The sequence below is a fragment of the Nematostella vectensis genome, chromosome 8, assembly GCF_932526225.1.
Source record: "Nematostella vectensis chromosome 8, jaNemVect1.1, whole genome shotgun sequence".
In the NCBI taxonomy this organism is placed as follows: domain Eukaryota; kingdom Metazoa; phylum Cnidaria; class Anthozoa; order Actiniaria; family Edwardsiidae; genus Nematostella; species Nematostella vectensis.
Genome location: NC_064041.1, coordinates 13,424,097 through 13,451,751, shown reverse-complemented (window position 1 = coordinate 13,451,751; position 27,655 = coordinate 13,424,097). Strand labels below are relative to the sequence as shown.

General features: G+C 40.5%; 4 protein-coding genes across 7 annotated transcripts; all 4 read right to left on the bottom strand.

The window, feature by feature from the left end:
- Positions 1–54: 54 nt before the first annotated feature.
- LOC125570089 lies at positions 55–8,252 on the bottom strand. 3 transcript variants are annotated; one of them, XM_048730962.1, is made up of 5 exons: positions 8,077–8,252; positions 6,308–6,374; positions 1,246–1,326; positions 679–771; positions 55–313 (listed from the first exon to the last, which is right to left on the bottom strand). In XM_048730962.1, exons 1-5 carry the CDS (start codon positions 8,128–8,130, stop codon positions 219–221), a joined length of 390 nt encoding a protein of 129 aa, XP_048586919.1. In that variant the 5' UTR covers positions 8,131–8,252; the 3' UTR covers positions 55–218. The 3 variants fall into 3 exon arrangements, with proteins under 3 accessions (XP_048586919.1, XP_048586920.1, XP_048586921.1); XM_048730963.1 differs by lacking the exon at positions 8,077–8,252 and adding an exon at positions 7,954–7,999; XM_048730964.1 differs by lacking the exon at positions 8,077–8,252 and adding an exon at positions 7,870–7,887.
- Positions 8,253–8,567: 315 nt separating this feature from the next.
- On the bottom strand, positions 8,568–12,347 carry LOC5516240 (zinc transporter zipt-7.2). Its single transcript, XM_001636283.3, has 3 exons — positions 11,405–12,347; positions 9,978–10,198; positions 8,568–9,500 (listed from the first exon to the last, which is right to left on the bottom strand). The coding sequence occupies exons 1-3, from the start codon at positions 12,288–12,290 to the stop codon at positions 9,249–9,251; spliced, it is 1,359 nt and encodes a 452-aa protein (XP_001636333.1). The 5' UTR covers positions 12,291–12,347; the 3' UTR covers positions 8,568–9,248.
- A 1,672-nt stretch (positions 12,348–14,019) lies between these two features.
- Positions 14,020–16,990, bottom strand: LOC5516241 (microfibril-associated glycoprotein 4). 2 transcript variants are annotated; one of them, XM_032386017.2, is made up of 4 exons: positions 16,318–16,990; positions 15,572–15,938; positions 14,688–14,792; positions 14,020–14,248 (listed from the first exon to the last, which is right to left on the bottom strand). In XM_032386017.2, exons 1-4 carry the CDS (start codon positions 16,666–16,668, stop codon positions 14,124–14,126), a joined length of 948 nt encoding a protein of 315 aa, XP_032241908.1. In that variant the 5' UTR covers positions 16,669–16,990; the 3' UTR covers positions 14,020–14,123. The 2 variants fall into 2 exon arrangements, with proteins under 2 accessions (XP_032241908.1, XP_001636334.2); XM_001636284.3 differs by having other exon boundaries at positions 14,020–14,792.
- A 2,740-nt stretch (positions 16,991–19,730) lies between these two features.
- Positions 19,731–22,176, bottom strand: LOC5516205 (microfibril-associated glycoprotein 4). Its single transcript, XM_001636285.3, has 3 exons — positions 21,792–22,176; positions 21,037–21,421; positions 19,731–20,355 (listed from the first exon to the last, which is right to left on the bottom strand). The coding sequence occupies exons 1-3, from the start codon at positions 22,140–22,142 to the stop codon at positions 20,096–20,098; spliced, it is 996 nt and encodes a 331-aa protein (XP_001636335.3). The 5' UTR covers positions 22,143–22,176; the 3' UTR covers positions 19,731–20,095.
- Between the last annotated feature and the right edge of the window lie 5,479 nt (positions 22,177–27,655).

Sequence of the window (27,655 nt, the reverse complement as noted above, 5' to 3'; positions counted from 1 at the left end):
TGCACAGGTATTTGCCTTGATAATATTATCATCAGCTCGAAAAGACGCAAGAACCATTTCTTATTAATTTATTTACAAAAAGATTACATTTTTTTATAGTGGTACTAGCATCCAATTCTGATTGTTCATTAATCTAGCTATGTCTGTAAGTCTCACTTTAGTTATTTACCAAATAATAGTTGTCTGTCTTCTTATTTCATTTCAAGATTGAATTTTTTTCATCTCTTTTCCTCCTGGAAGAAACCTTCATCTCCAAACTTAGATCTAACTGACAGATTGGGTGTATCTGCAATTGTGGTATTGACTGAAATTCCTGAGAATAAAAGAGAGGACTGGTTATCGAGCAAAAAAGCACATAGACCACCCCTAGCTACATGTGTGACACAAACACACTATCAGGGGTAGGGTGGGGAACTGGTTTTCTCCTAATATAATGAAAAAAGGCAGGTGAGTAGTCAGGGTTTTTCTAGGGGGTGGGGTGGGTCTAAGACTCTTAATACTAGAAAACAACAAGGCATGTGTGATACAAACATGCCCTCGGGGGTGGAGGAGAGAACTGATTTTTTAAGCAATATAATCAACACTGACAGGCTTGTATACAGGGCTTTCCGTGGGGGTGGGGTGGGGTTGGGACTCTTCATATTAGAAGACAACAAGGCATGTGTTACACAAACATACCTTCAGGGATGGAGGGGGAAACTGATTTTTTCTCCAAGTTACAGTGTTTGGTTGTAGCCACAGAGACAATCCATCCGCTCAATGCTGCACATCCTGGAGAATATAAATGTTAAATTATTCCATAACAAATATTTCCCTTTTTCCAGTACCCAAAATTTTAGTCATTGCAAGAGCTCATCATTACAGCTCTGCCTAAAGAGTATTAACAGTCTTAATTCAAGCATAGAATTCTGCATTGTGCTGTGTGTTGTGTGCATCTATTTGTGTGCATGAATTTGTTACACATCTAGTGTTGACTCTATAAAGTGAAAAACGTTCTCCTTTAGGCAAAACACCAACAAATGCCTAATGCCAGTAGACTTAATGAAAGGAAACTCTTCTTGGACAAGACACCAACAAATGCATACAAGCAGACTAAGGGAAAGACAACCTCTCTTTCAGCAAGCCAGTTTCATAAATAAGCATTTAAAGGGAAACTTTGAGGCAAGGAAGATATAATTTTTTACATTGTTTTTTTTTCACTAGCTGTACACATTTTTTTTTTCAAAACATTTATTGAATACCAACCTAAAGAGATTACTGGAACATGCATCGTTTTGACAAGTCCTCCAGGAGCAAGCCTTAGGCCGACAAAAGCAACAGCACCACCTGGTGATGATATGGACGTTAATTCGTGATGAGGCAAGGTCATAAAGAAAGAACTTGGTGAAGAAATAAATGTACAGCTTCAAAAAGATGGTGCTTTTGGTGTTGAGGCTAGATGCAATGGTGAGGGGTACAGATGTATTAGCTAGGAAAAAGATTTAAAGGGTAAGGGGTGCAGATGTATTGGGTAGGGGTACAGATGTATTAGCTAGGAAAAAGATTTAATGGGTAAGGGGTGCAGATGTATTGGGTAGGAAAAAAAGATTTAAAGGGGATAGGGTGCAATGCATTGGGTAGGGGGTATAGATGTACTGGGTAGGGGGTGCGGATGTATTGGTTAAGGGGTGCAGATGTATTGGGTAGGGGTACAGATGTATTGGGTAGGGGGTACATATGTACTTTGTAGGTGGTACACATGTAATGGGTAGGGGGTACAGATGTATTGGGTAGGTGGTACAGATGTAATGGGTAGGGGGTGCAGATGTATTGGGTAGGTGGTACAGATGTATTGGGTAGGGGGTAAAGATGTATTAGGTAGGGGGTACAGATGCAATTGGTAGGTGTTACAGATGTCATGGGTAGGGGTACAGATGTATTGGGTAGGGGTACAGATGTAATTGGTAGGTGTTACAGATGTCATGGGTAGGGGTACAGATGTATTGGGTAGGGGTACAGATGTAATTGGTAGGTGTTACAGATGTCATGGGTGGGGGGTACAGATGTATTGGGTAGGGGTACAGATGTAATTGGTAGGTGGTACATATGTACTTGATAGGAGGTACAGATGTATTGGGTAGGGGGTACAGATTTAATGGGTAGGGGGTACAGATGTACTGGGTAGGGGTTACAGATGTATTGGGTAGGGGGTGCAGATGTAATGGGTAGGGGGTACAGATGTAATGGGTAGGGGGTACAGATGTAATGGGTAGGGGGTGCAGATGTAATGGGTAGGGGGTGCAGATGTAATGGGTAGGTGGTGCAGATGTATTAGGTAGGTGGTAAAGATGTAATGGGTAGGTGGTACAGATGTATTGGGTAGGGGGTACAGATGTAATGGGTAAGGGGTACAGATGTATTGGGTAGGGGGTGCAGATGTAATGGGTAGGGGGTGCAGATGTATTGGGTAGGGGGTGCAGATGTAATGGGTAGGTGGTACAGATGTATTAGGTAGGGGTACAGATGTAATGGGTAGGTGGTACAGATGTATTGGGTAGGGGGTACAGATGTAATGGGTAAGGGGTACAGATGTATTGGGTAGGGGTACAGATGTATAGGGTAGGGGGTACAGATGTATTGGGTAGGGGGTACAGATGTATTGGGTAAGGGATACAGATGTATTGGGTAGGGGGTACAGATGTATTGAGTAAGGGGTACATATGTATTGGGTAGGGGGTAAAGATGTATTGGGTAAGGGGTACAGATGTATAGGGTAGGGGGTACAGATGTATTGGGTAAGGGGTACAGATGTATAGGGTAGGGGGTAAAGATGTAATGGGTAGGGGTACAGATGTATTGGGTAAGGGGTACAGATGTATAGGGTAGGGGGTACAGATGTGTTGGGTAGGGGGTACAGATGTATTGGGTAGAGGGTACAGATGTATTGGGTAGGGGGTACAGATGTAATGGGTAGGGGGTACAGATGTAATGGGTAGGGGGTACAGATGTAATGGGTAGGTGGTACAGATGTATTGGGTAGGGGGTACAGATGTAATGGGTAGGGGTACAGATGTATTGGGTAAGGGGTACAGATGTATAGGGTAGGGGTACAGATGTATTGGGTAAGGGGTACAGATGTATTGGGTAGGGGGTACAGATGTATTGGGTAGGGGGTACAGATGTATTGGGTAGGGGGTACAGATGTATTGGGTAGGGGGTACAGATGTATTGGGTAGGGGGTACAGATGTAATGGGTAGGTGGTACAGATGTAATGGGTAGGGGGTACAGATGTAATGGGTAGGGGGTACAGATGTAATGGGTAGGTGGTACAGATGTATTAGGTAGGGGGTACAGATGTATTGGGTAGGGGGTACAGATGTATTGGGTAGGGGGTAAAGATGTATTAGGTAGGAGGTACAGATGTATTGGGTAGGGGGTACAGATGTATTAGGTAGGGGTACAGATGCATTGGGTAGGGGGTACAGATGTATTGGGTAGGGGGTACAGATGTAATGGGTAGGGGGTACAGATGTACTGGGTAGGGGGTACAGATGTAATGGGTAGGGGGTACAGATGAAATGGGTAGGGGGTACATATATACTGGGTAGGGGGTACAGATGTATTGGGTAGGGGTACAGATGTAATGGGTAGGTGGTTCAGATGTAATGGGTAGGGGGTACAGATGTATTGGGTAAGGGGTACAGATGTATTGGGTAGGGGGTACAGATGTAATGGGTAGGGGGTACAGATGTATTATGTAGGGGGTACAGATGTAATGGGTAGGGGTACATATACACTGGGTAGGGGGTACAGATGTAATGGGTAGGGGGTACAGATGTAATGGGTAGGAGGTACAGATGTAATGGGTAGGAGGTACAGATGTATTAGGTAGGGGGTAAATATGTAATGGGTAGGTGGTACAGATGTATTAGGTAGGGGGTACAGATGTATTGGGTAGGTGGTACAGATGTATTGGGTATGGGGTACAGATGTATTGGGTAGGGGGTACAGATGTATTGGGTAAAGGGTACAGATGTAATGGGTAGGGGGTACAGATGTAATGGGTAGGTGGTACAGATGTATTGGGTAGGGGGTACAGATGTATTAGGTAGGGGGTACAGATGTATTGGGTAGGTGGTACAGATGTATTGGGTATGGGGTACAGATGTATTGGGTAGGGGGTACAGATGTATTGGGTAAAGGGTACAGATGTAATGGGTAGGGGGTACAGATGTAATGGGTAGGTGGTACAGATGTATTGGGTATGGGGTACAGATGTATTGGGTAAAGGGTACAGATGTAATGGGTAGGGGGTACAGATGTAATGGGTAGGTGGTACAGATGTATTGGGTATGGGGTACAGATGTATTGGGTATGGGGTACAGATGTATTGGGTAGGGGGTACAGATGTATAGGGTAGGGGGTACCGATGTAATGGGCAGGGGGTGCAGATGTATTGGGTAGGGTACATATTGCATAGGAATAAAGATTTAAAGGGAAGGGGGTACAGATGTATTGTGTAGGGGGTACAGATGTATTAGGTAGGGGGTACAGATGTATTGGGTAGGGGGTACAGGTGTATTAGGTAGGGGGTACAGATGTATTAGGTAGGGGGTAAAGATGTATTAGGTAGGAGGTACAGATGTATTGGGTAGGGGGTATAGATGTATTGGGTGGGGGTACAGATGTAATGGGTAGGGGGTACAGATCTATTGGGTAGGGGGTACAGATCTATTGGGTAGGAGGTACAGATGTATTGGGTAGGGGGTATAGATGTATTGGGTGGGGGTACAGATGTAATGGGTAGGTGGTACAGATGTATTAGGTAGGGGGTACAAATGTATTGGGTAGGAGGTACAGATCTATTGGGTAGGAGGTACAGATGTATTGGGTAGGGGGTACAGATGTATTGGGTAGGGGGTACAGATGTATTGGGTAGGGGTACAGATGTATTGGGTAGGGGGTACAGATGTATTGGGTAGGGGGTACAGATGTATTGGGTAGGGGTACAGATGTATTTTGTAGGGGGAACAGATATACTTGGTAGGAATAAAGATTTTAAGGGAAGGGGGTACAGATGTATTGGGTAGGGGGTACAGATGTATTGGGTAGGGGGTACAGAAGTATTGGGTAGGGGGCACAGATGTATTGGGTAGGGGTACAGATGTATTGGGTAGGGGTACAGATGTATTTTGTAGGGGGAACAGATATATTTTGTAGGGGGTACAGATGTACTTGATAGGAATAAAGATTTAAAGAGAAGGGGGTACAGATGTATTGGGTAGGGGGTTCAGATGTATTGGGTAGGGGGTTCAGATGTATTGGGTAGGGGGAACAGATGCATTGGGTAGGGGGTTCAGATGCATTGGGTAGGGGGTTCAGATGCATTGGGTAGGGGGTTCAGATGCATTGGGTAGGGGGTACAGATGCATTGGGTAGGGGGTTCAGATGTATTGGGTAGGGGGTACAGATGCATTGGGTAGGGGGTTCAGATGTATTGGGTAGGGGGTACAGATGCATTGGGTAGGGGGTACAGATGCATTGGGTAGGGGGTTCAGATGTATTGGGTAGGGGGTACAGATGCATTGGGTAGGGGGTACAGATGCATTGGGTAGGGGGTTCAGATGTATTGGGTAGGGGGTACAGATGTATTGGGTAGGGGGTTCAGATGTATTGGGTAGGGGGTTCAGATGTATTGGGTAGGGGGTACAGATGTATTGGGTAGGGGGTTCAGATGTATTGGGTAGGGGGTACAGATGCATTGGGTAGGGGGTTCAGATGTATTGGGTAGGGGTACAGATGTATTGGGTAGGGGGTACAGATGTATTGGGTAGGGGTACAGATGTATTGGGTAGGGGGTACAGATGTATTGGGTAGGGGGTACAGATGTATTGGGTAGGGGTACAGATGCATTGGGTAGGGGGTACAGATGTATTGGGTAGGGGGTACAGATGTATTGGGTAGGGGGTACAGATGTATTGGGTAGGGGTACAGATGTATTGGGTAGGGGGTACAGATGTATTGGGTAGGGGGTACAGATGTATTGGGTAGGGGGTACAGATGTATTGGGTAGGGGGTACAGATCCATCTGTAGCTCCCCTTCCCCCACCAATAATTTAAAAAGGATATAATTTCAGTCCCTCAAGCAAATGTTCTTATCATTCAATACAATTTGTAGCTCAAAAAATGGTATATGGCAGTACCAGTCTTATGAGGCTGAAATTGAAATTGCTCATCTCTACGATAACTATGCTTTGTCTCTCTTCAGATTTTATCTGAATGCAGAGTTCTACAGGATAATATGGTTTTGCAAGTTATCATATTCACCAATTACTATCGCTAAAAGGCCATTCCGTCCTGCTCGGAGTTGACAAGTCTTCATTGCTTTTAAATCCTGAGAGATAAAGCACACATGAGAAAGACTAAATCAAGTATATAATGTGCCTTACAATTAACTTTTGTATTGCAGCAACCAAAGTTTACAGAACCTTGATTTTTCAAACACTTCCTGTTTGGAAATTAGAGCTGCATTTGTTGTTTCGCAGCTGCCTAGTATGTAAATTAAGATTTTAGTTACTCAAACTTCTGGGGTGGTTTAGAATGTTTGGTTTGAATGACTTTGTGCTATCCCCAAATAAGACAAGAAGTTAGGAGTCTGGAAGCCTGCACAATAATGACTTTGGCTTCAAATGGATGAAGAATTTTTTTTAATGGAAAGTTCGAAAAAAATATAATTAACCTCCTTCGAGCTGGGGAACCGAATTACAAGGTCTCGGTTGCATTATGGTCATGTCAATATAACATTCAGAGGGTATGTCGCATCGCATGGTGACACAAATAAGGAACACAATGTTGCAAGGGGATATGCAGATGCCTTTGTACAGCATGTCAGTAGTTTTTTTAGTTATACCATATAACACTTTCTTTAGAAATCATGCCAGCACTTAGCATCAATGCCAGAGATGAAACCCTACCAAAGTCCCTCCTTTCCAACAATCTGGCAACCTGTGAGGAATGGTCAATTGGCCTCTGTGCCAAATATATTACGTCTTATTCTTCCCCTTTGTACAGCATCCTGCGCGCGATGGTAACGCTCTAATTACAGATGAGTGACACAAGATCTATTTTAAAGGCTCATGATCCGCAACCAGAGCGACTGCATTTAGTGATGTCTGAGTGCCTACATGTCGGTGGACAAACTTATCCTCCTGACATCTCCTGAACATTTTGCAAATGCGACCTGGCCCTAATTGACAATCTTTCAATTAATAACTCACTTTTTGGCGGCCAGGGAGGGGGTGTTATTTGGATGGAAATTTATTGAAGACTTCGTGACCTAATTGATATTCACAGACGACGTTCAAAGCAAATGCTAAATAAACAACACACTGAGTTGAGTGGGCTCCCTGTGTCTCGCCATTGACACTTCACTTGCTTCATGGAAGCACGGGTGGCCTAGTGTGTTAGCGCGTAGGCCTCTCACCGCTGTGGCCCACGGTCGAATCCTGGCTCAAACTGGGGATTTTTTCCGGGTTCCTGCCTTGATTCGAATTTGTGTCACAAGTGAGTTGAAGTTATTCTCCCATGTTTCCAGTCTTCTCGGATACACTAAACCGGAGGTCCCGTCTCTTCAAACTGCACAACACTAACCTGAACCGAAGGGACGTAAAAAAACCACTGGGGGCGCAATAAACCCTCTGGCAGTGACCACCCCCAGTGACAGTGCTTACTAACCGAGGGCCATATGTTAGAAAACTGTACTTATATTTCGTTAAACATGTTACCCTCGATAAACAAAGATTAAACTGAAACTGAAAGCTTTGTCGCACAGTCCTTCGTGTGTTTTGAAGATCGCAAAAAGTTGTATCATAGTATTATCCAAAACTTACAAATCAGAGGATGAAATTATCAATATCGAGGGTTTAAAACCACGGTTCTGTGCTGGGCCAAACGTCTTGTTGGCGAGTACTAACGATCTCTTGTTGTTCCGATTTCGCCATCGGCGAGTACTTACGATCTCTTGTTGTTCCGATTTCGCCATCGGCGAGTACTTACGATCTCTTGTTGTTCCGATTTCGCCATCGGCGAGTACTTACGATCTCTTGTTGTTCCGATTTCGCCATCGTTTTTGCAAGTGAGTTCGCCGACATGATGCAATCCCTTCCTTCTCTGATCTATCACGCTAAGATTTTGTTTTGATACATGCAATAGAAATGAAGAATCGTCCGATACTACATCAAAATGGCTGTCAAAACAAGTTATAAATCGATACAGTGTCGTTGCGATGTCGGAAAACACAGGAAACCCACCTTCAGGAAAAAAACAATTTTTTTATAAGCTCTTTCTTTTCAAACAAAATTGCTGATGAAAATGGTGTCAGCAAAAGAACTTCCTTCTTGACTTCAGTGGACTATCCCGGATGTCAAATAGTTGGGGAGGGGGTATATGACAGGAAATAAATGTATGTGATTTACTTCAGAAATCCTACTTTTGAGATCCATGCTTACAAAAAGATAAGGTATAAAATGTGGGTTTTGTCTTTTATTTTACCAATGAAAATCATCTCCAAAGATAATCTGCAAAGATGTAAAAGACAGTCAAATTTATTTTGGTCAATTTCATTTATGAACAGAAAAAATACAATATGCTACATTTTTTTTGATAAATACTCTTGTTTATGACAGGAAATCTTACTCCAACAGTGGAATAAGCAGCAAGCCCTTCCCCCACCCTCATAAAAAAATAATAAAGTCATGGGTCATGGAAAAAGAACAGAAACCTAGGAATGTTGTAGTAAATTAGAAGATTTTTAGCACATCCTGTCCCCACACCTAGCTGGCAGAATATTTTCAACTCATCTTCACCTGCCTCCATCCCCTAGCTGTTGAAGTATTTTCAAACCATCTACCCAATCAAAAATTGTCTGTTCCTGCCTGAAATACTGAAACACTTCTCGTAAGAAGTAGTTCCAGTAATTCTCTCAGGATGAGAAAACATAGATTTTGCATTAAATTATCATAAGCACACTCTGAGTTTACTTTATTTATATTAGGTTACTATCTAAAAATCATGATAATCTAAACAGCTGAAAGACATGCTATAAAGTTTTTAGAAAATGTATACTCTCCATTTCCAGTAACATGCACTCGCTTCTAATGCAAGAAAATTGAATTTAAACACAAAATATAATATAAGTAGAAATACTCTGTAATTAAATGGCTTAATTATATAATAAAAATCATATACCAAGGCATTTATTATTTGCAGGCTATTCAAGTTGACCTATAATAACCATCATAAAAACACCAGTCAAAAGGCCAAACACCTCCTTGACGGACTGCCCTAGCTTAGAGTCCTCTAAAAGCTCTGGGATGACAGAGACGGTAGCAATATATATGAAGCCTCCAGCAGTGAAGGGGAGGATCCATAAGGTTGCCGACGTGCCTATATTGTGCGCAAGGAGGCCACAGAGTGTCCCTGCGATTGCCCCTGTGGCAGTAGACAGCTGTAGATACATGGCCTGAAAAAAATCAAAAGTCAAACAATAACTTATGTGCTTTTTTGGAAAGATTAGCCTAGTTACTGGAGACATCAAAATACTTTTTTTTAAACTGAAGACTAGTTTCTGAAGACATCAAAATACTATTTGTTAAAGTGAAGACTAGTTTCTGAAGACATCAAAATATTATTTTTTTAACTGAAGACTAATTTCAATATAAGTTTCTGATTTTTGTGGTATTACTATACATACTGTGTAGGGTTCCCTGGAAGTTTAAGTACTGTAGTTTTTAAAGTTTTTGTTTTAGTAAGTCAAAAATACATAAAAATGGCTGTTGGTAAAAGATTACAAATACTTGTCATTAAAACTTGTTGTAATACAATAGTGCCCTCTATGGATAGGAGTCTTGGCATTTGTTCACAGATTTTTGGAGGCCTGATATCTGAAATATAGGATGATTTACATTATTGCTGTTGATTCGAGTATTGACAAACTTACTGTTCTTTTGGAGCAGCCAGACTGCACCAGAATAGCAAAGTCTCCAATCTCATGAGGAACCTCGTGGAGTAGAATGGTTAGAGTGGTTACAATGCCAAGGTTACGGCTGACAAGGAATGACGCCCCTATGGCTAGGCCATCAGTGAAATTATGAGTGAAATCTGCAGCAAGGTTCAGATAGCCTGCAACTTTGATGTCCTTTGGCATGGCATGGGATAAGTCTAAAAAGAAATCAGCGTACTGTTAGCCTCAGCCAGATTCAACTTCACTGTAAACGTGTGGGGAGGGGTACCTTAAGGTTTGGAGATTAAGATTTTGAATTATCTGACTCGTTTTATTTTTTACACCTATTTTAAAACAAGCAAATAGCAAAAAGTTTAAATAAAACTTGAAGTTGTGGTAAGGAAGGGGAACTTTTCTTGACAAAACAGTAGAGGAAGTCTGCAACATGGGGTATTTTTTTTTTATTATTAAAAGAAAAAGTTATGGAAAGTCAGTATAAAAAACATCTTTGAATGGAAGAGAAAATTTTGAAATGGTGATTTCTTTTTGGTGAATTACACCACAACACTAAAACAATACACATATTTCTACAGTATATCAAATAAAAAATGCTTTTACCTGTGTTCTAACCGATTTTTTAGTCCAAGAAATAGGAATAAAGTGAGTGTGGGATGCCATTTGGCTTGACAACATGATCAATATCTAACGTGGAACAGAACGTGAAATTAGACGTGGCAAACGTACATCGGGCAGGCGCTCTCTTTGTTCAAGAATTTTTTACGGGTTTTTGAGTAAAGAAAATATAATAATACTAATAAAAGATACTCTTTCTATCTAATATATTTCTAGCCTTCCTGTACAATTCCTTTTGTCGAAATTAGCGATTAGAATTTGTATTTGCTCATAGAAGACGAGATTTTGTTCATTCGACACGTCACCAAAAGCTGTGTTTCCTTTCGTATTTGCATAATCACAGTACTAAGAAAGTGATCTATTTGCAATGGGATCGAAAATCCTTCAGGAAAGGCACTTAGACAGGTCATAAATTTGATTATTTTTTGTTTTTGTACGCTTCAAAGAATAAGATATGCAAGAATATTAGAACGAATTTTAGTAAAAGATAAAACCAAATGGAGTGATTTGAATAAAGCTACGGCGGCCGTCGATGCCATAATGAATTCACTCGAGAGAATGGCAAAATAAACATACATTTTAATCAAAGTATGAGTGTCTTGACGTGTCCATACGAATTTAAGAAACAAACTTAGGAGGAAAAAGGCATAAAAAAGTTTCAACAAGAGAAAATTTAGATAGAGAAAGAGTGCAGGTTAAAGAATTAAAAATTTAGAAAACGAGGTTGTTATAGAACAAATGCTCAATCGATTTCTATAAATAACGGTTAAAGATTGACTCTCCATGCGTACCTTTAGCAGTTATTTCCCCGTTGCTTTCTTTGCCATCACTGTCGGTTTTCTTGCGATTTCTCAGCTCGCTATCACTTTCTTTCACCCTCTCGTCAGAGTTTGGCTTTGAAGGTTTGTGCGAGTGGCCGTCACCTCCCTTCATGTGACGGACGAATTTCTCCACAACTAGAAAGGCAATCATCCCTGCAAGAACCCAGAAACCAACGGCCATGTCTGCTGAATGATCATGCGAGCCATGGCTGTGACCATGGTCGTGGGAATGTCCGTGATCGTCTTCACCGCCATGGCTATGAGGGTTAATCGCATGTGGAATCAAATGAAGAAACGCGTCGCCAAGCAGGCCCCCGCTAGCGAATGCCAACAAAATACGCAATAAAGGTTGTTGCTCCTCTGAATTTCCCTCTAACGGGATAAAAAATAGGATAAAGAAAGGTGCTGCACTAATAAGAAGTGTAGACCCGAGCGCTTCGAGCCAGACAGTGGAAGTGCTCCGAACTTTGCTAGGATTTGGCACCGTGTTGGATTGCTTTACTCTTTCGTGTTTCAGGCTGTAACTGTCAAAGTCTTCATGATGGTACAGATCTTGCTTTGGCTCATGTTCGTGGCTATGCCCATGACTGTGTCCGTGGTTTTCATGACTGTGCCCGTGATTATCGTGGCTGTGACCATGATGCTTGTGGCTGTGACCATGATTTTCATGACTGTGGCCATGATTTTCATGACTGTGGCCATGATTTTCATGACTATGACCATGATTTTCATGACTGTGACCATGACTATGTCCATGGCCATCCTGTGAGTGACTATGCGAATGCCCATCTTCATGCCCAAATGTACCAAAACACAGACATAACAGAGCAAACGCTATCACACTAGGGACCTTCATGTCTTCACGTCTGTTGCTAGCTGTCACTGAACACCAAATGTTGTGCCGGTAATTCCTGAGCCTACAGTCTACGTGGTCAGCTGATGAGGCGACGTGGCGAGAATGCGCAGAGAAAATATAGGTGAAAATATACAACCTTTAACCCATTGACTCCTGGCTTTTTTGGAGCTGAATTTACAAAAAACAGACTGAAAACAGATACCTCCCCCCCTATTCTGAGTTTTATACAGCCCGTCAAAGTCAAACACAGCTGCACCTAGTCAGCGGTATCCAAGCTTTCCAACAGTGCTTTGCGGTCCCCACTTTTAATCCCTCGTCGATGTGCTGAAGCCAGCACAAGTTGATGGTTGCTTGTATTTTTCGTCAATACTAGGCTAATGGGCGTCCCCTGCCCAAAAGTGCCGTTGGCTCGCACGGAGCTCATCCGCCCTTTAACAGGTTTTGTTTTTCTTCCTGCAGGGTGACATGCCACCCCCCTCACCAGTGACACTGGTGGGGGTATCTGTTAAGACGCTGACAATATTTCTCAATGTGGCAACCTGTACTGGGCTCAGTGTTAACAACCTGACTGATGTAAGACCAAAAGTCTACAAAACATGTAAACACCCTAAAAGCCTAAAACTTTCTAAAAATGAAATTTGATGACTTTTCCTTAAATTTAACTGGGGTCAGTTTGGTGTAAACAAAATTTTGATATCTGTACCCTGGTAACCATAGCAACCAAGTTTTGAGACATAGTTTGAAGAAAATTAGGCAAAACGCTTTAAGTCGTTAAGATCAACTATTAATACGACGTGCTCAACGTAAATCCATGTCATATAAACGTTTTATACCAAGTTTTGAAACTGAAATCACTAATAAAACTTGAAATGAAGATTAGTTTTTATTGATTAAAATAAATAACTTTCATTAAATCCAAGATGGCGGAATCAAGAAGGCGGATCCAAGATGGCGGATGCTGATGTCACATTATTAGCTAAAAATCTCTGTCCTTTTTTAACTAACATCTCAATTTGGCAAAATCCTTTTTATATTCCTCTATTTGAAATAAAAAATCAGAAAAATACATTTTTTGGAAAAGATTAAATTATTAAATTATTACTATAATTAAGAGTCCAGTTGCAAACTTATGCTATATTAAAGGTACTATGCCAATCAATGACGTCACAGGTGTCATACATTGTTGTCATAGAAACAGTGTCACTAATAATTATGTCTACTGCAAGATAATAAGATTATCGAAAAAAGACATACAGACATACACATCTATAAAAACAGAAATATTACCCGTTTCTGCTCACTTGAGTGACGTCATCGTGACGTCACAAAGACATTTTTTTTAAGATTATCGATCGCTTTTTGAATACGGAATGATTATGATAACTTATTTGGATTTTGGATGTTCTATGCATAGGTTTGGAAAGATAGGCTATTTATAACCATATGTCCTTAAATGACGTCATAATGACGTCATATTGTGTTACTATGGCAACACAATATATCATTTTGTTCCTCTTTGTCAGATAATGATACTTTGAAAATTTGGTCATAATAGCTCCAATGGTTTGAAAGTTACGGATGGGGTGCCGAAAGAGCCCCCCCCCCCCCCCCCCCCCCGTCAGAGGAAGCCCCAAAATGCCCGGTCTGAATATGGTTAAACAGTGAAATCTCCGTTGAGATACGGCTGTGTAGAAGAACACAATAAAAGAGAATAGTATAACAAAGTAAATAAAAATATCACCTCTATTTTACATTTATCAACCAAGGCCACTAAGCAGAAGGAAATTGGTGTCTGTGATTAAATTATTAAAATCCCATTTAATGCACCGAAAGTTATATTTTTGAAAAATAGGAATTTTGGTTTTTAAAACAGAAAACAATTACCAAGCATGCCGGGTTAGTGGATTTTAAGGGACAGACCATATGGTATCGACGCTTCACTAACGAGATACCCCACCCTAAAAAAGAAATGAAATCAATAAATAATCATAAGCAGGCCTTGATCTATAAAAAAAAACGCCTAAAGACATAGAATAGAAAAAAAAAACATCAAGTGACTAACCTCGAAACACATAGCCCGAGTATCAGGCGATTTTAGTTTTCTAAAATTGGAGGGAAATACTTCAAAGAAAACAAAATAAAGCCTTGACACTCGGGTTACGAAATAAATAATAATAATAATAAAAAAAAAAGAAACAAAAATCTGTTACCTCCCCGTTAGTTATCAAATGGTCGGTTCCTAATAAGGTCGCACTTTGATTTCTGATTTCATGAGTGAGTATCTATCAATAAGCCAGTGGAACCAAATGATTCCATGTGCAGTCAACTTGTTAAATGGGGTCACGTGATAACGGCAGTTAAGATGGCTAAAAAAGCATGATTTAAACCACCATGCACCTTCAAATCTTACTGCGCAAGATTCACTATCCTTCACGTCGTTGTCGCGATCTGGCGTCGAGAAATAACCGCCTCTGTGATAGGCGAGACTATCACCAGCTGTACCTAGGAAACCAAATGCGGTGCGTTATTACTCAACTGCAAGAGAGTGCAAAGGGGAAAAGAACAGTTTGGGGTTTTTCTCAGAGGTGTGAATACAGGCAGCCCAATTTATTATACTGAACTTGGGCTGCCTGTGGTGTGAAATATCCTGACTCCCCGCATCTCATTAAAATTATTCAGACGTGAGGGAAAAAGGGGAAAGCAGAAAGGGGGGGTATTACCCTCATGCGGCAAAATAACTTTAGCATCAAACTAGTTAGAGGTCATAAGATTAATTTGCGAACGCATTGATGCCATTGCCATATCACCATGGTAACTGGTCTTTTACAAAAATATTTCAAAACCTTAAAAAGATATGGCATAGGATACTGGCATATTCTGGAATATTCTTTATTCATGAAATATATTATTTAGCGTCCCGATCTCTTTTCCAATCAAAATTTATGTTTATGTAAAGTAAAAATATAAATCATAAACATCCAAGATGCAGCTCCAAGATCAAGCGAGGGCGATAAAGTGAAGGGATTCAAATCAGGATACGCGTGGTAGATGGCACGGGGCCAAATGAGCCACCCTCTGCCAACTGTACAACAAGGCTTTCAGATCATTCTAAACGGTGAAAAGCAAAACACTGACGAAGGCGGTGCAAGCATGAAGACGAAAGCAAGCATGAACGTTTAAGATACAGCACAACGGGAATACGCTCCCCTTGACTTTCAAGTCTCTGCTCGTTCATATTAGCAGGAAATAATAATAATATGTTGAATGTTTATAGTTCTCACCTGAGTATGTACCAATTGAAACAAGCTGGTACTTCGCCGCCTCATCACCAACTCTAAAGTCATCGTACTCGGCGTAGCGGGTGTTCCCCCCGAAGTCCTCCAAGTCAAAGCGCACACGGTACCGCCTCTGTGACGTCATAGCGTGGATATTATCCAGCCCCAGCCAGAACTCTCCCTCCTTGTTACCAAACCCCCGCTTGTACTCGTCCCAGCCTCGGTAGAAATCCACCGAGCCGTCCACGCGCCTCTGGATGACAGTCCAGCCTCCTCCGCTAGTGCCCAGGTCGCAATAGACGTCGAGGGGATGACATGGAGTGAGGGCGATGGGGAATATGCCGCTGGTGTGAGCAAGGTGTTCTGATTGGATCTCAGCACAAGACGGAAGCAGAAAAGGAAAAATAAGATAATAAGGCCAAGCTTTAAAGATATCTGTCAGCCAGTATTTTGTCAGCTTAGCAAAATACCAAGTGTGAGAAAGAATCTATTTCAATATGCTGATTTGGGGGAGTTTATTTTAATATATAGAATTATCTAGTATTTCATTTACTTATTTTTAGTAACAAAACTAAAGAAACTAAGAGAAATCCGACAAACCTCTCAACCCACGCATCCCAAAACATTGATGGAGCCGTCAAACAGGGATTTCGGTGTAGGCACAAACCAAACGGTGTGCTGAAAAATCCCTATGTTGCTCGAAAAACCGTTATCGAAACAATGAAAAAACGACAAGATCATAAGTGACTTACCAAGGGCGGTTGTTGTTTGACTGTGATAAAGTGGACTTCATCATCTTTTACCAGGTTGGTATCACCTTTACATTGTTTCTTGTCGTCCGTGAGTAACTCGCAAAGGTGCTTGCCATTAGAGTCCCTGTCTTTGTAGAAATTCACTGATGTGCACGATTCCTCGGCGCGAGTACACTCCCGAACACACGCAAAGTCGTCCACAACTTTTACAGACTTTAACAACTTGGTGACGGATCGTTTGTCATGTTCGGTTGCTAAATAGTTAGAATGGGTTCCATCGTTGGACTGAGAAAAAGCCATTCGAAAGAGGCAAAGGAAAACGAAAGTTGCGGTAAACGTTAATGACTTCATATCGGAAAGACTGCTTTAGAGAGCCGCTCTGCACTCAATAAAAACTGAATAACTTTATCAGTAGAAGTAAAGAATTAAAAATTCATAACTAAATGTAACAAAAAAGCCCTTTTTCTACAAAGTATACAATGCGTCTTTTCTAGTATTGATCAGTTATCAAGCTGTCAATAACAAATTTTGTCAAAGAGTTTGTTAAACAAGGAGAAAATAATTAAAATCTCCTCTCTTGGAGGCCTGGGTCTAAGGGCTTTTCAAGGCTTGTGTGATAAAGATTTGACCAAGCGATAAAGTTTTTTTGACACATTTTTGCCTCGAGTCTCAAATTGAAAGGAATCAGCATTTTTCACCATGTTTTATGGAGATCAGGGAGCAGGTAAACATTAGCTCTATTAAATATGGGCATCAATGCCCATATAAGGCAATGCAAACGAAGGACACTATCCGTGGGGAATATGTTTGATATGTTTAGTTTTTGTGTTGATATTTAACAGCCAATGTCTTTTGAGTTCACCGCCTTGCTAGTACATAGTCCCACTCCGTTATCCTGAGAGAATCCACATACAACTGCTGCGCGTACTTGATGAGCTCGCAGTAGCTATCCAATTATGGTCATCAGACCTCCCCCAACTCTTTACATTGTTTTCACAAATAAGGCAAAAGCCTCACAGGATAATGGATTTTAAAAGAACTAAATCATAAATTAAGAATTTGCAGCTGACGCCAGTATTGTGTGGTGATGAAACCCCAGAATACTCAGTAAGTTCAAACTAAGCTCGCCAAAAGTTTGCAATAAATATCCCTATTTTAGCATTCTGGCATCTTTTCTGTGCCGTTTGGGTTTCCTGTGGTCGATGATGGTGTGACTCATCCCCCCACCTCAAGGCCAGAAAAAGGAACCCCGAACTTGTTGACCTCTCTCCAGCTTTGCGCGGTCATATGAGAATCTATGGTAAAAACCGTACGCTTTGCCTCGTGAGCCTCCCAAGACCATAGACTACATAGGCTACGGTACGCCTTAGAAAAAGTTAGTTTTAAAAGAAGACAATAAACTGACATTCTACATTACAGGGTCTCGTGCATCATATCATATTAGAGTTCTAGATTACAATTGTCGCTTGATTTTGTTTCTTATTTCGGTTTATAATTCCTAAGTATGTACTCTTTCGCGCAAATATCGGTAAAGATACGTTCACAGGAGCAGATAATAAATATTATTAATCAATATAAACGCAGGACCACAAAGCAGAATTTTGAATAAATGTCCAATAAAAATTTAAAAAAACGAAAGACGAGATAACGCATTTAGTTATTAATTAAGGGATTATAAATTGAAGAAATATATAGATACCGCAATTATTGTTAAACCATTGGGTAAAAAGAAAACGTAAAACAGGGGTGCCCCTTAACAAAAATGATCTTGCAAAGACAGCAAGAGGCAATAAAAGGTTTTTTTATTGTGCATTCATTTTTCATTTATTTACAGTTTTTACGTGCAGTAAATGTTATCATTTATATTATAGTGCTCCTACATGAAAGTTCTATAAGTCGTTAGCAAATCTCCACTCTTATTCTATTACTACTCATTTATGCAATAGTTCTAAAAGTTATCAGCAAATCACCACTCATATATATAAACATATATATTCTATCGCTGATCACTTTATCAAAGTGTTCCTACAAGGAAGTTCTAAAAGTAATTAGCAAATCTTCTGTACTATATTATCCGAATTTTGTAATGCAAATTATTATATCTAATAAAATGTTAGAAATGCAAGCCTTGAAAACCTCAATTTCAAACCGAAACCTAGTTTGCGGGTGAAGTTTTCTTTTTTAACATTTCCCTGTTTAGTATTTAAGTGGTGCTCATATATATCCAATAGATTACACATAGATTATTATTGGGTCATCTCCTAAAAGTGGGTACACGATGGATTTAAACAACTGTTTGGAATTTTCATGGATACACGATGGATTTAAGATTAAATTTGAATACATTATGTGCTCCAAAGGATTTTCCCTAGTCTTAGTTTTACTTTTTTTTTCTAAGTTCCCTTTCTTGATTTATATACAGTATATACAGTACATCAATAAAGCCATCAATAGAACTCTCTGTCGCAGCCCGTGCTCTGGGTCAAGGGGGTCAAGGGCGTGGCCTAACTTGAGGAAGAGGAGGGTCTCGGCTACTTTCATCAAGACTGGACAAGTTTGATTATATTCACCGTGTGACATTCAATCATTGTATCCTAAAATGGAAGAGAGGGGGGGGCAGGTACATTTTAGTTCCCCCTTGGCCACGCCCATTTGGGATGTGGTCCGTCAGCTGTAAGCGACCAAGAGAGTGTCTTGGCTTCGTTGATAATACGATTCTAATTCAAGCACTCTACGGCCATGTTGGGCTTTTTTTAGGATGTTATGCGGATTCCTTCAAGATTTTCAAGTAACAATAGTAAACAAAGATTTTCTCTTTTTGAACTTAGATAAGTATTTCTTTGATATTGCTTGAAATGAAATCTTTTTATGGATTGGTCATTATCTTTTCTTGATTTGGATTTACGTAAAGACACAAAAACTGTAGCAAAGCGGTTTTACTTCAGAGTTTCCTTCTCTTAGGGAACTTGCCAATACTAGGCTAATGGGCGTCCCCTGCCCAAAAGTTCATGTTGGCCGTTGGATCGCACGGAGCTCATCCGCCCTTTGACAGGTTTTGTTTTTCTTCCTGCAGGGTGACATGCCACCCCCCTCTCCAGTGACACTGGGGGGGGGGGGGGGGTATCTGTTAAGACGCTGACAATATTTCTCAATGTGGCAACCTGTACTGGGCTCAGTGTTAACAACCTGACTGATGTAAGACCAAAAGTCTACAAAACATGTACACCCTAAAAGCCTAAAACTAAAACTTAAAGAGTGAAATCTCCGTTGCGCACAATGACAAATGCGCACAAAGAGAAATGTATAACAAAGCACCTCTATATTACATTTATTTAAGCAGATGGAAGTTGGTTTCTGTGATTTAATTATCAAAAACCCAATTTAATGCACCGAAGGTTATATTTTTGATTTTTGGTTTTTAAAACAGAAAACAATTACCAAGCATGCCGGTTAGTGGGTTTTAAGGGACAGACCATATGGTATCGACGGTTCAGTAACGAGATACCCCACCCTAAAAGAAATAAAATGAATAAATAATGATAAGCAGGCCATGATCTCTAGAAAAAAATCGGCTAAGGACAGGAAAATTTCAAGAAAAAAAAAATCAAGTGACCAACCTCGAAATAAATAGCCTGAGTTTCATACGATTTAATTTGTTTTCCTAAAATTGGAGGAAGATACTTCATAGGAAACAAAATAAAGGCCTGACACTCGGGTTACGAGAAATAAAAAAGAAAAAAAACTGTTACCTCCCCGTCAAATATCAAATGGTCGGTTCCTAATAAGGTCGCACTTTGATTTCTGATTTCTTGAGTGAGTATCTATAACCATGCCAGTGTCTCCAGATTATCCCCTGTGAAGTTACCGCGTTAGATGAGGTCACGTGGTAAAGGCCGTTCAGATGGCTTTGAACGCATGATTTAAACCACCATGCACTTTCATGTTGTAATGCGCAAGAATCACGGAACGCGTCGTTATCGCGATCTCGCGTCGAGAAATAACTGCCTTTGTGATAGGTGAGACTATCACCAGCTGTACCTAGGAAACCAAATGCGGTGCGTTATTACTCAACTGCAAGAGAGTGCAAAGGGGACAAGAACAGTTTGGTGTTTTTCTTAGAGGTGTGAATACAGACAGCCCAATTTATTATACTGAACTTGGGCTGCCTGTGGTGTGAGATAACCTGACTCCCTGCAAATCATTAACATTAACATTATTCAGACGTGGGGGAAAAGGGGAAAGCAGAAGGGGGGGGGAGGGGTACTACCCTTATCCGCCAAAATATATTTCAAAACCCTAAAAAGATATGGCATATAATACTGGCATATTCTGGAATATTTTTTATTCATGAAAGAAAAAATGTAGCGTCCCCATCTCTTTTTCAATCAAAATGAATGTTTATGTAAATTAAACATATAAATCATAAACATCCAAGATGCAGCTCCAAGATCAAGCGAGGGCGATAAAGTGAAGGGAATCAAATCAGGATACGCGTGGTAGATGGCACGGGGCCAAATGAGCCACCCTCTGCCAACTGTACCACAAGGCTTTCAGATCATTCTAAACGGTGAAAAACAAAACACTGACGAAGGAGGAGCAAGCATGAACGTTTAAGATACAGCACACAGGGACACGCTCTTCTTGACTTTCAAGTCTCTGCAACCGTTCATATTAGCAGGAGAATTCAATAATAATATGTTGAATGTTTATGGTTCTCACCTGAGTATGTACCAATTGAAACAAGTTGGTACTTTGCCGCCTCATCACCAACTCTAAAGTCATCGTACTCGGCGTAGCGGGTGTTCCCCTCGAAGTCCTCCAAGTCAAAGCGCACACGGTACCGCCTCTGTGACGTCAGAGCGTGGATATTATCCAGGCCAAGCCAGAACTCTCCCTCCTTGTCACCAAACCCCCGCTTGTACTTGTCCCAGCCTCGGTAGAAATCTACCGAGCCGTCCACGCGCCTCTGGATGACAGTCCAGCCTCCTCCGCTAGTGCCCAGGTCGCAGTAGACGTCGAGGGGATGACAGGGGGTGAGGGCGATGGGGAATATGCCGCTAGTGAGATCGCAGTGTTCTGATTGGATCTCAGCACAAGACGGAAGCTGAAAAGGAAAAATAAGATAATAAGGCCAAGCTTTAAAGATCTCTGTCAGCAAGTATTTTGTCAGCTTAGCAAAATACAAAGTGTGAGAAAGAATCCATTTCAATAGGCTGATTTGGGGGAGTTTATTTTAATATATAGAATTACCTAGTATTTCATTTACTTATTTTAAGTAACAAAACTAAAGAAACTAAGAGAAATGCGACAAACCCCTCAACCCACGCATCCCAAAACATCAATGGAGCCGTCAAACAGGGATTTCTGTCGATTTCGGTGTAGTCATAAACCAAAGGTGTGTCGAAAAATCCCTATGTTGCTCGAAAAACCGTTATCGAAACAATGAAAAAACGACAAGATCATAAGTGACTTACCAAGGGCGGATGTTGTTTGACTCTGATAAAGTCGACTTCGGCATCTTTTATCAGGTTGGTATCACCTTTACATTGTTTCTTGTCGTCCGTGAGTAACTCGCAAAGGTGCTTGCCATCAGAGTCTCTGTCTTTGTAGAAATTCACGGATGTGCACGATCCCTCGGCGCGAGTACACTCCCGAACACACGCAAAGTCGTCCACAACTTGTACAGACTTTAATAACTTGGCGACGGATCGTTTGCCATGTTCGGTTGCCAAATAGGTCGAATAGGTTCCATCGCTGGACTGTGAAAAAGCCGATGAAAAGAGGCAAAGGAAAACGAAAATCGCGGGAAACTCAGATAAATGCATCTTTGGGTAAACTTAAACTGATTACGAGAGTCACTTTCTGTATAATGCACCTTATCAAAAGCGAATATCCTTATGAGCAAAAGATAATAATTAAAAATTTATGTCAATCTTGAGAGACATTCTTTCTTAACAGTAAGTTTTATTAATTATTAACCAGTTGTAAAGCGGTCAATAAGCAAGATTTTGTAAAAGCGACAGGCAAGACCAATAATGGAAAAAGGACAAATGAAGAGGACACGTCCCGCTGCCTAAACTTTCGAATAACTTTTCCATGGACGTGTAGCGTTGAGTTCTTATTAGAATATTTTTATAATTATTTAATATTTAATATTTTTATTATTTAACACAAAAAGATCATCAGATTTGAAGAAGACCAATTACGCCAGCTTTGCGTTCCCGCACAAACAAGAACACCACACGCAAAACAGCCTTTTACATTGGTTAGTACAAGCAAAGTAACTGATATACTTTTTTTGAATAAATATTATCGTCGTGATTAAAGTATCGGACATATTCCTAATGATTACTTAGTTTTCTTTGCAAATGCAGACAGTAACAGAAGAGTGGCTGGTCGACTTTCCTTAACTGCTTTAAAACTGATAATATTGGCCAGAAAAAAATGAGTTGAATGAGCAAAAATATTACAATGAATTTAAAAGAAATAAAGTGAGTTTTGATGTGTTTTAATCCTCTTTTCAGGTTTTTCTTGCTCCTGGCGGTTTCGACGTCTTGCTTATTCTTTCTTCTTCATCTTTTATTTATTTGCGCCGCAGTGTTTTTTTTTTTAAGCAGCCCATCTCTTTTCTCTCCTTGCTAGTACATTCTACAACTGCTGCTCGTACTTGATGAGCTCAAATTACCAATTTCCATAAACTATTTCCATAAATGAGGTTATCAGGCTTGATAAATACTTTTAGTTCTTTAACTAAAACAGTTAAAAATCTAGAGCAAACACCAAACTTCCCCAAAAAAATAATATTCCATCAATGAAAAATTGGTGAAATTTCTAAACTTGTTGATCGGATTTATTTTGTTCAGGTAAAGGTGAATGTAAGGAAATTTTGCTAAAGACAATTATTGACCAATGACGGCTAATAATAACTCTTCTTACCACAGGGTAGCTAGCTCCTGATTGGCCGGCTGTAAAAGGGAGATCTTGATAGATTGCCTTTAGACTATAAGTTTCTCTACCAGCTGGTTGTTCTAAACTTTCGCGGGACATCTTAAGAATAAATAATTGCGCGCATTTGATTGAGACGAAAACAAAGTACAAGCCCAATAAAATACATATCATTTTAAAACGTTTAAGGATGCTAAAAAAATATCTAAAATGAAAACATTTGTTGAAAAGTTTAAAAATGATTGCCGTTCTGTCACGCCAAGAAAACCTAATAAACATTTATCTCCACTTGACAGACTTTTATATGCCACCTGAGTGAATTTGAATTTTTTATTTATCTAAACCCGTTGGCTTGTTAAATTTCCTTTTAAATAAACCTTTTTCTGTACCTCCATAAAACAAGTGCTAAAAATATAAAAAAGGATCTAAAGAAAAGAAATACCAGCCAAGTTTATTCCTCGATAATTAGTTTTCATTTATGTTGAATTTCACATAATCCCGTCGCTTTAGCGTGCTGTCAAAGTGAAGAACTGAAAAATTCATTTAAAATCTTCCCCCGATATTTGCAAAATTAGTGGTGGCGGCCCCAAAATGATTCCTCTATGGTACTTGAAATGCGCTGAAATATATGATTTATGGATTTATTTAACACTTCATTTGTTTCACACTTCTTATGACTCTGTACGAAGGGTAAAATGTACTATACTTGTTTGTTTTTTGTCTATATAGTCGATACGTTAATCATTTACAATGGTAAATGATGGCAGTTGAACGACCGAAAGGTACGACGGGTAACTGTATGTATTGCGAAGAAAATGAAAAAAAAACATATATTGCCCATTCAATATACTTATATCTCACTTATTTCTCGGCCATCGAACTGCTTTTCGAAAATTGTCATTTGCACGGACTTTTCAAACTGTTGTATGCAAAATGACATCATCATTGATAATATTGAAATATTAAATAATTATAAGTAAATCTCCACTCCTTTCCTATCACGGATGTTTAGATAATATGAGTGGTTTACTCTCCCTCTCATGTAAGATAACGAGAGTCTCCGCATTCTACCGAAATTTTAAATGTGGGTGGATCTCAGACGCGTACACAGGGGGTGGGCAAGGTGCGAGCGCACCCCCCTTGGCGGCCAAAAAGTGGGTAATGCCTTATTAGAAAATCTTCAAATACTATGTTTTTCCATATGATACTTATGACCCCCCCTAAGTCAATCCTGGGTACGCGCCTGGATCTTCGTTACAGAATGCAAGGTTTTGATATATTAGATAGTAATCAGGGACTCATAAATAGGGGCGTCACTCTTGTTTTGTAGATTTGAAACTGCCAATTTGGTTATCACGCTATTTTTAGAAACAACGATCCCGCAAGAGCTAGCTAATCAACGCAGGGGATAAGAGTATTGGGCAATCAGAAAAGAGTTAAGATTTTGCATATTTTGGCGCCTGTTCTTCAAAACGGCGGTTCTTGTGAAGATTCAGATAATTCGGATTATTTTGAATCCAGCGACACATCTGAATCAACGAAATCGAGTGAAAATGAGAGTCAGTAGGACAATGAAACGTGGGACTTGAGTAGTGAAGAGAAACAAGCAGCTAAACATGGAATAAGGAAGGTTAAAAAAAGGAAAATTTCGCAGTCGGAAGGGAAAGATCACATCTGAATTAAATGAGGGAGAAATTGATACTTTCGGAGCTAATCAAATCTTAGGAGCAAACTGGGGAAGTAGAGAAAGAGCTTCGCTAAGAAGGAATAAGGCAAACATAATTAATGCGCGGGTTGCCTGTGACGATTAATTAGGCACGCTGTCACAGGCAACCCGCGCATTAATTATGTTTCCATTATTCCTTCTTAGTTTCTTCTCATTTTGGCGTCTGGGTACGAGTCTCGGTGACGTAGCCTGTCCTTTAATCGCACACAGACGCCGTGCGATGCATTATGGGGACGCTGAAGAAGCGTACGGTGCATGACTCTTGCATATGATAACGCACCGCATTTTGTTTCCTAGGTAAAATGCGAAAATATATATATATATATATATATATATATATATATATAGATTAACAATGTTTTCAGTAAACAGGAAGAGATTTGGATAATCCCGTTCCGTTGAAGCATGTTGATTCCCGTTCCCGGTAGACAGATCCGGTTCCCGGTAACCCTAATCCCCTTTGTAACCTGTACTAGGCTTTTTATAGGAAGGGACCGCTTTGTAACCTGTACTAGGCTTTTAATAAAAGGGACATCTTTGTAACCTGTACCAGGCTTTTTATAAGAGTACCCCTTTGTAACCTGTACCAGGCTTTTTATAGAAAGGGACCCCTTTGTAACCTGTACCAGGCTTTTTATAGGGAGGGACCCCTTTGTAACCTGTACCAGGTTTTTAATAGAAAGGACTCCTTTGTAACCTGTACCAGGCTCTTTACAGGGAGGGACCCCCTTGTAACCTGTACCAAGCTTTTTATTGGGAGAGACCCTTTGAACCTGTACCAGGCTTTTTATAGGAAGGGAACCCTTTGGAACCTGTACCAGGCTTTTTAAAGGAAGGGACCCTTTGTAACTTGTACCAGGATTTTTTATAGGAAAGGACACCTTTGTAACCTTATCAGGCTTTTTATAGAAAGGGAACCCTTTGTAAACTGTACCAGGCTTTTATAGAAAGGGACCCCTTTGTAACCTGTACCAGGCTTTTTATAGGAAGGGTTCCCTTTGTAACCTGTACCAGGCTTTTTAGAGTGAGGGACCCCTTTGTAACCTGTACCAGGCTTTTTATAGGAAGGGTTCCCTTTGTAACCTGTGCCAGGCTTTTTAGAGTGAGGGACCCCTTTGTAACCTGTACAAGGCTTTTTATAGGGAGGGATCCGTTTGTAACCTGTACTAGGCTTTTTATAGAAAGGGAACCCTTTGTAAACTGTACCAGGCTTTTTATCGGGAGGGACCCCTTTGTAACCTGTACCAGGCTTTTTATAGGAAGGGTTCCCTTTGTAACCTGTACCAGGCTTTTTAGAGTGAGGGACCCCTTTGTAACCTGTACAAGGCTTTCTATAGGGAGGGATACGTTTGTAACCTGTACTAGGCTTTCTATAGAGAGGGAACCCTTTGTAAACTGTACCAGGATTTTTATAGAAAGGGAACCCTTTGGAACCTGTACCAGGCTATTAAAGGAAAGGAACCCTTTTGTAACCTGTACCAGGATTTTTATAGAAAGGGAACCCTTTGGAACCTGTACCAGGCTTTTTATAGGAAGGGACCCTTTGTAACTTATACCAGTTCTTTTTATAGGAAGGGACACCTTTGTAACATTACCAGGCTTTTTATAGAAAGGGAACCCTTTGTAAACTGTACCAGGCTTTATATAGGGATGAGGGACCCCTTTGTAACCTGTACCAGGCTTTTTATAGAATGGGACACCTTTTTAACCTGTACCATGCTTTTTATATAGAGGGACCCCTTTGTAACATGTACCAGGCTTTTTGTATAGAAAGGGACCTCTTTGTAAACTGTAACAGGCTATTTATAGAAAGGGATCCTTTGTAACCTGTACCAGGCGTTTAATAGGGAGGGACCTGTTTGTAACCTGTACCAGGCTTTTTATAGAAAGGGACCCCTTTGTAACCTGTACCAGGCTCTTTACAGGGAGGGACCCCCTTGTAACCTGTACCAAGCTTTTTATTGGGAGAGACCCTTTGGACCTGTACCAGGCTTTTTATAGGAAGGGACCCTTTGTAACTTGTACCAGGATTTTTTATAGGAAAGGACACCTTTGTAACCTTATCAGGCTTTTTATAGAAAGGGAACCCTTTGTAAACTGTACCAGGCTTTTATAGAAAGGGACCCCTTTGTAACCTGTACCAGGCTTTTTATAGGAAGGGTTCCCTTTGTAACCTGTACCAGGCTTTTTAGAGTGAGGGACCCCTTTGTAACCTGTACCAGGCTTTTTATAGGAAGGGTTCCCTTTGTAACCTGTACCAGGCTTTTTAGAGTGAGGGACCCCTTTGTAACCTGTACAAGGCTTTTTATAGGGAGGGATACGTTTGTAACCTGTACTAGGCTTTCTATAGAGAGGGAACACTTTGTAAACTGTACCAGGATTTTTATAGAAAGCGAACCCTTTGGAACCTGTACCAGGCTATTAAAGGAAAGGGACCCTTTTGTAACCTGTACCAGGATTTTTATAGAAAGGGAACCCTTTGGAACCTGTACCAGGCTTTTTATAGGAAGGGACCCTTTGTAACTTATACCAGTTCTTTTTATAGGAAGGGACACCTTTGTAACCTTACCAGGCTTTTTATAGAAAGGGAACCCTTTGTAAACTGTACCAGGCTTTTTATAGGGATGAGGGACCCCTTTGTAACCTGTACCAGGCTTTTTATAGAAT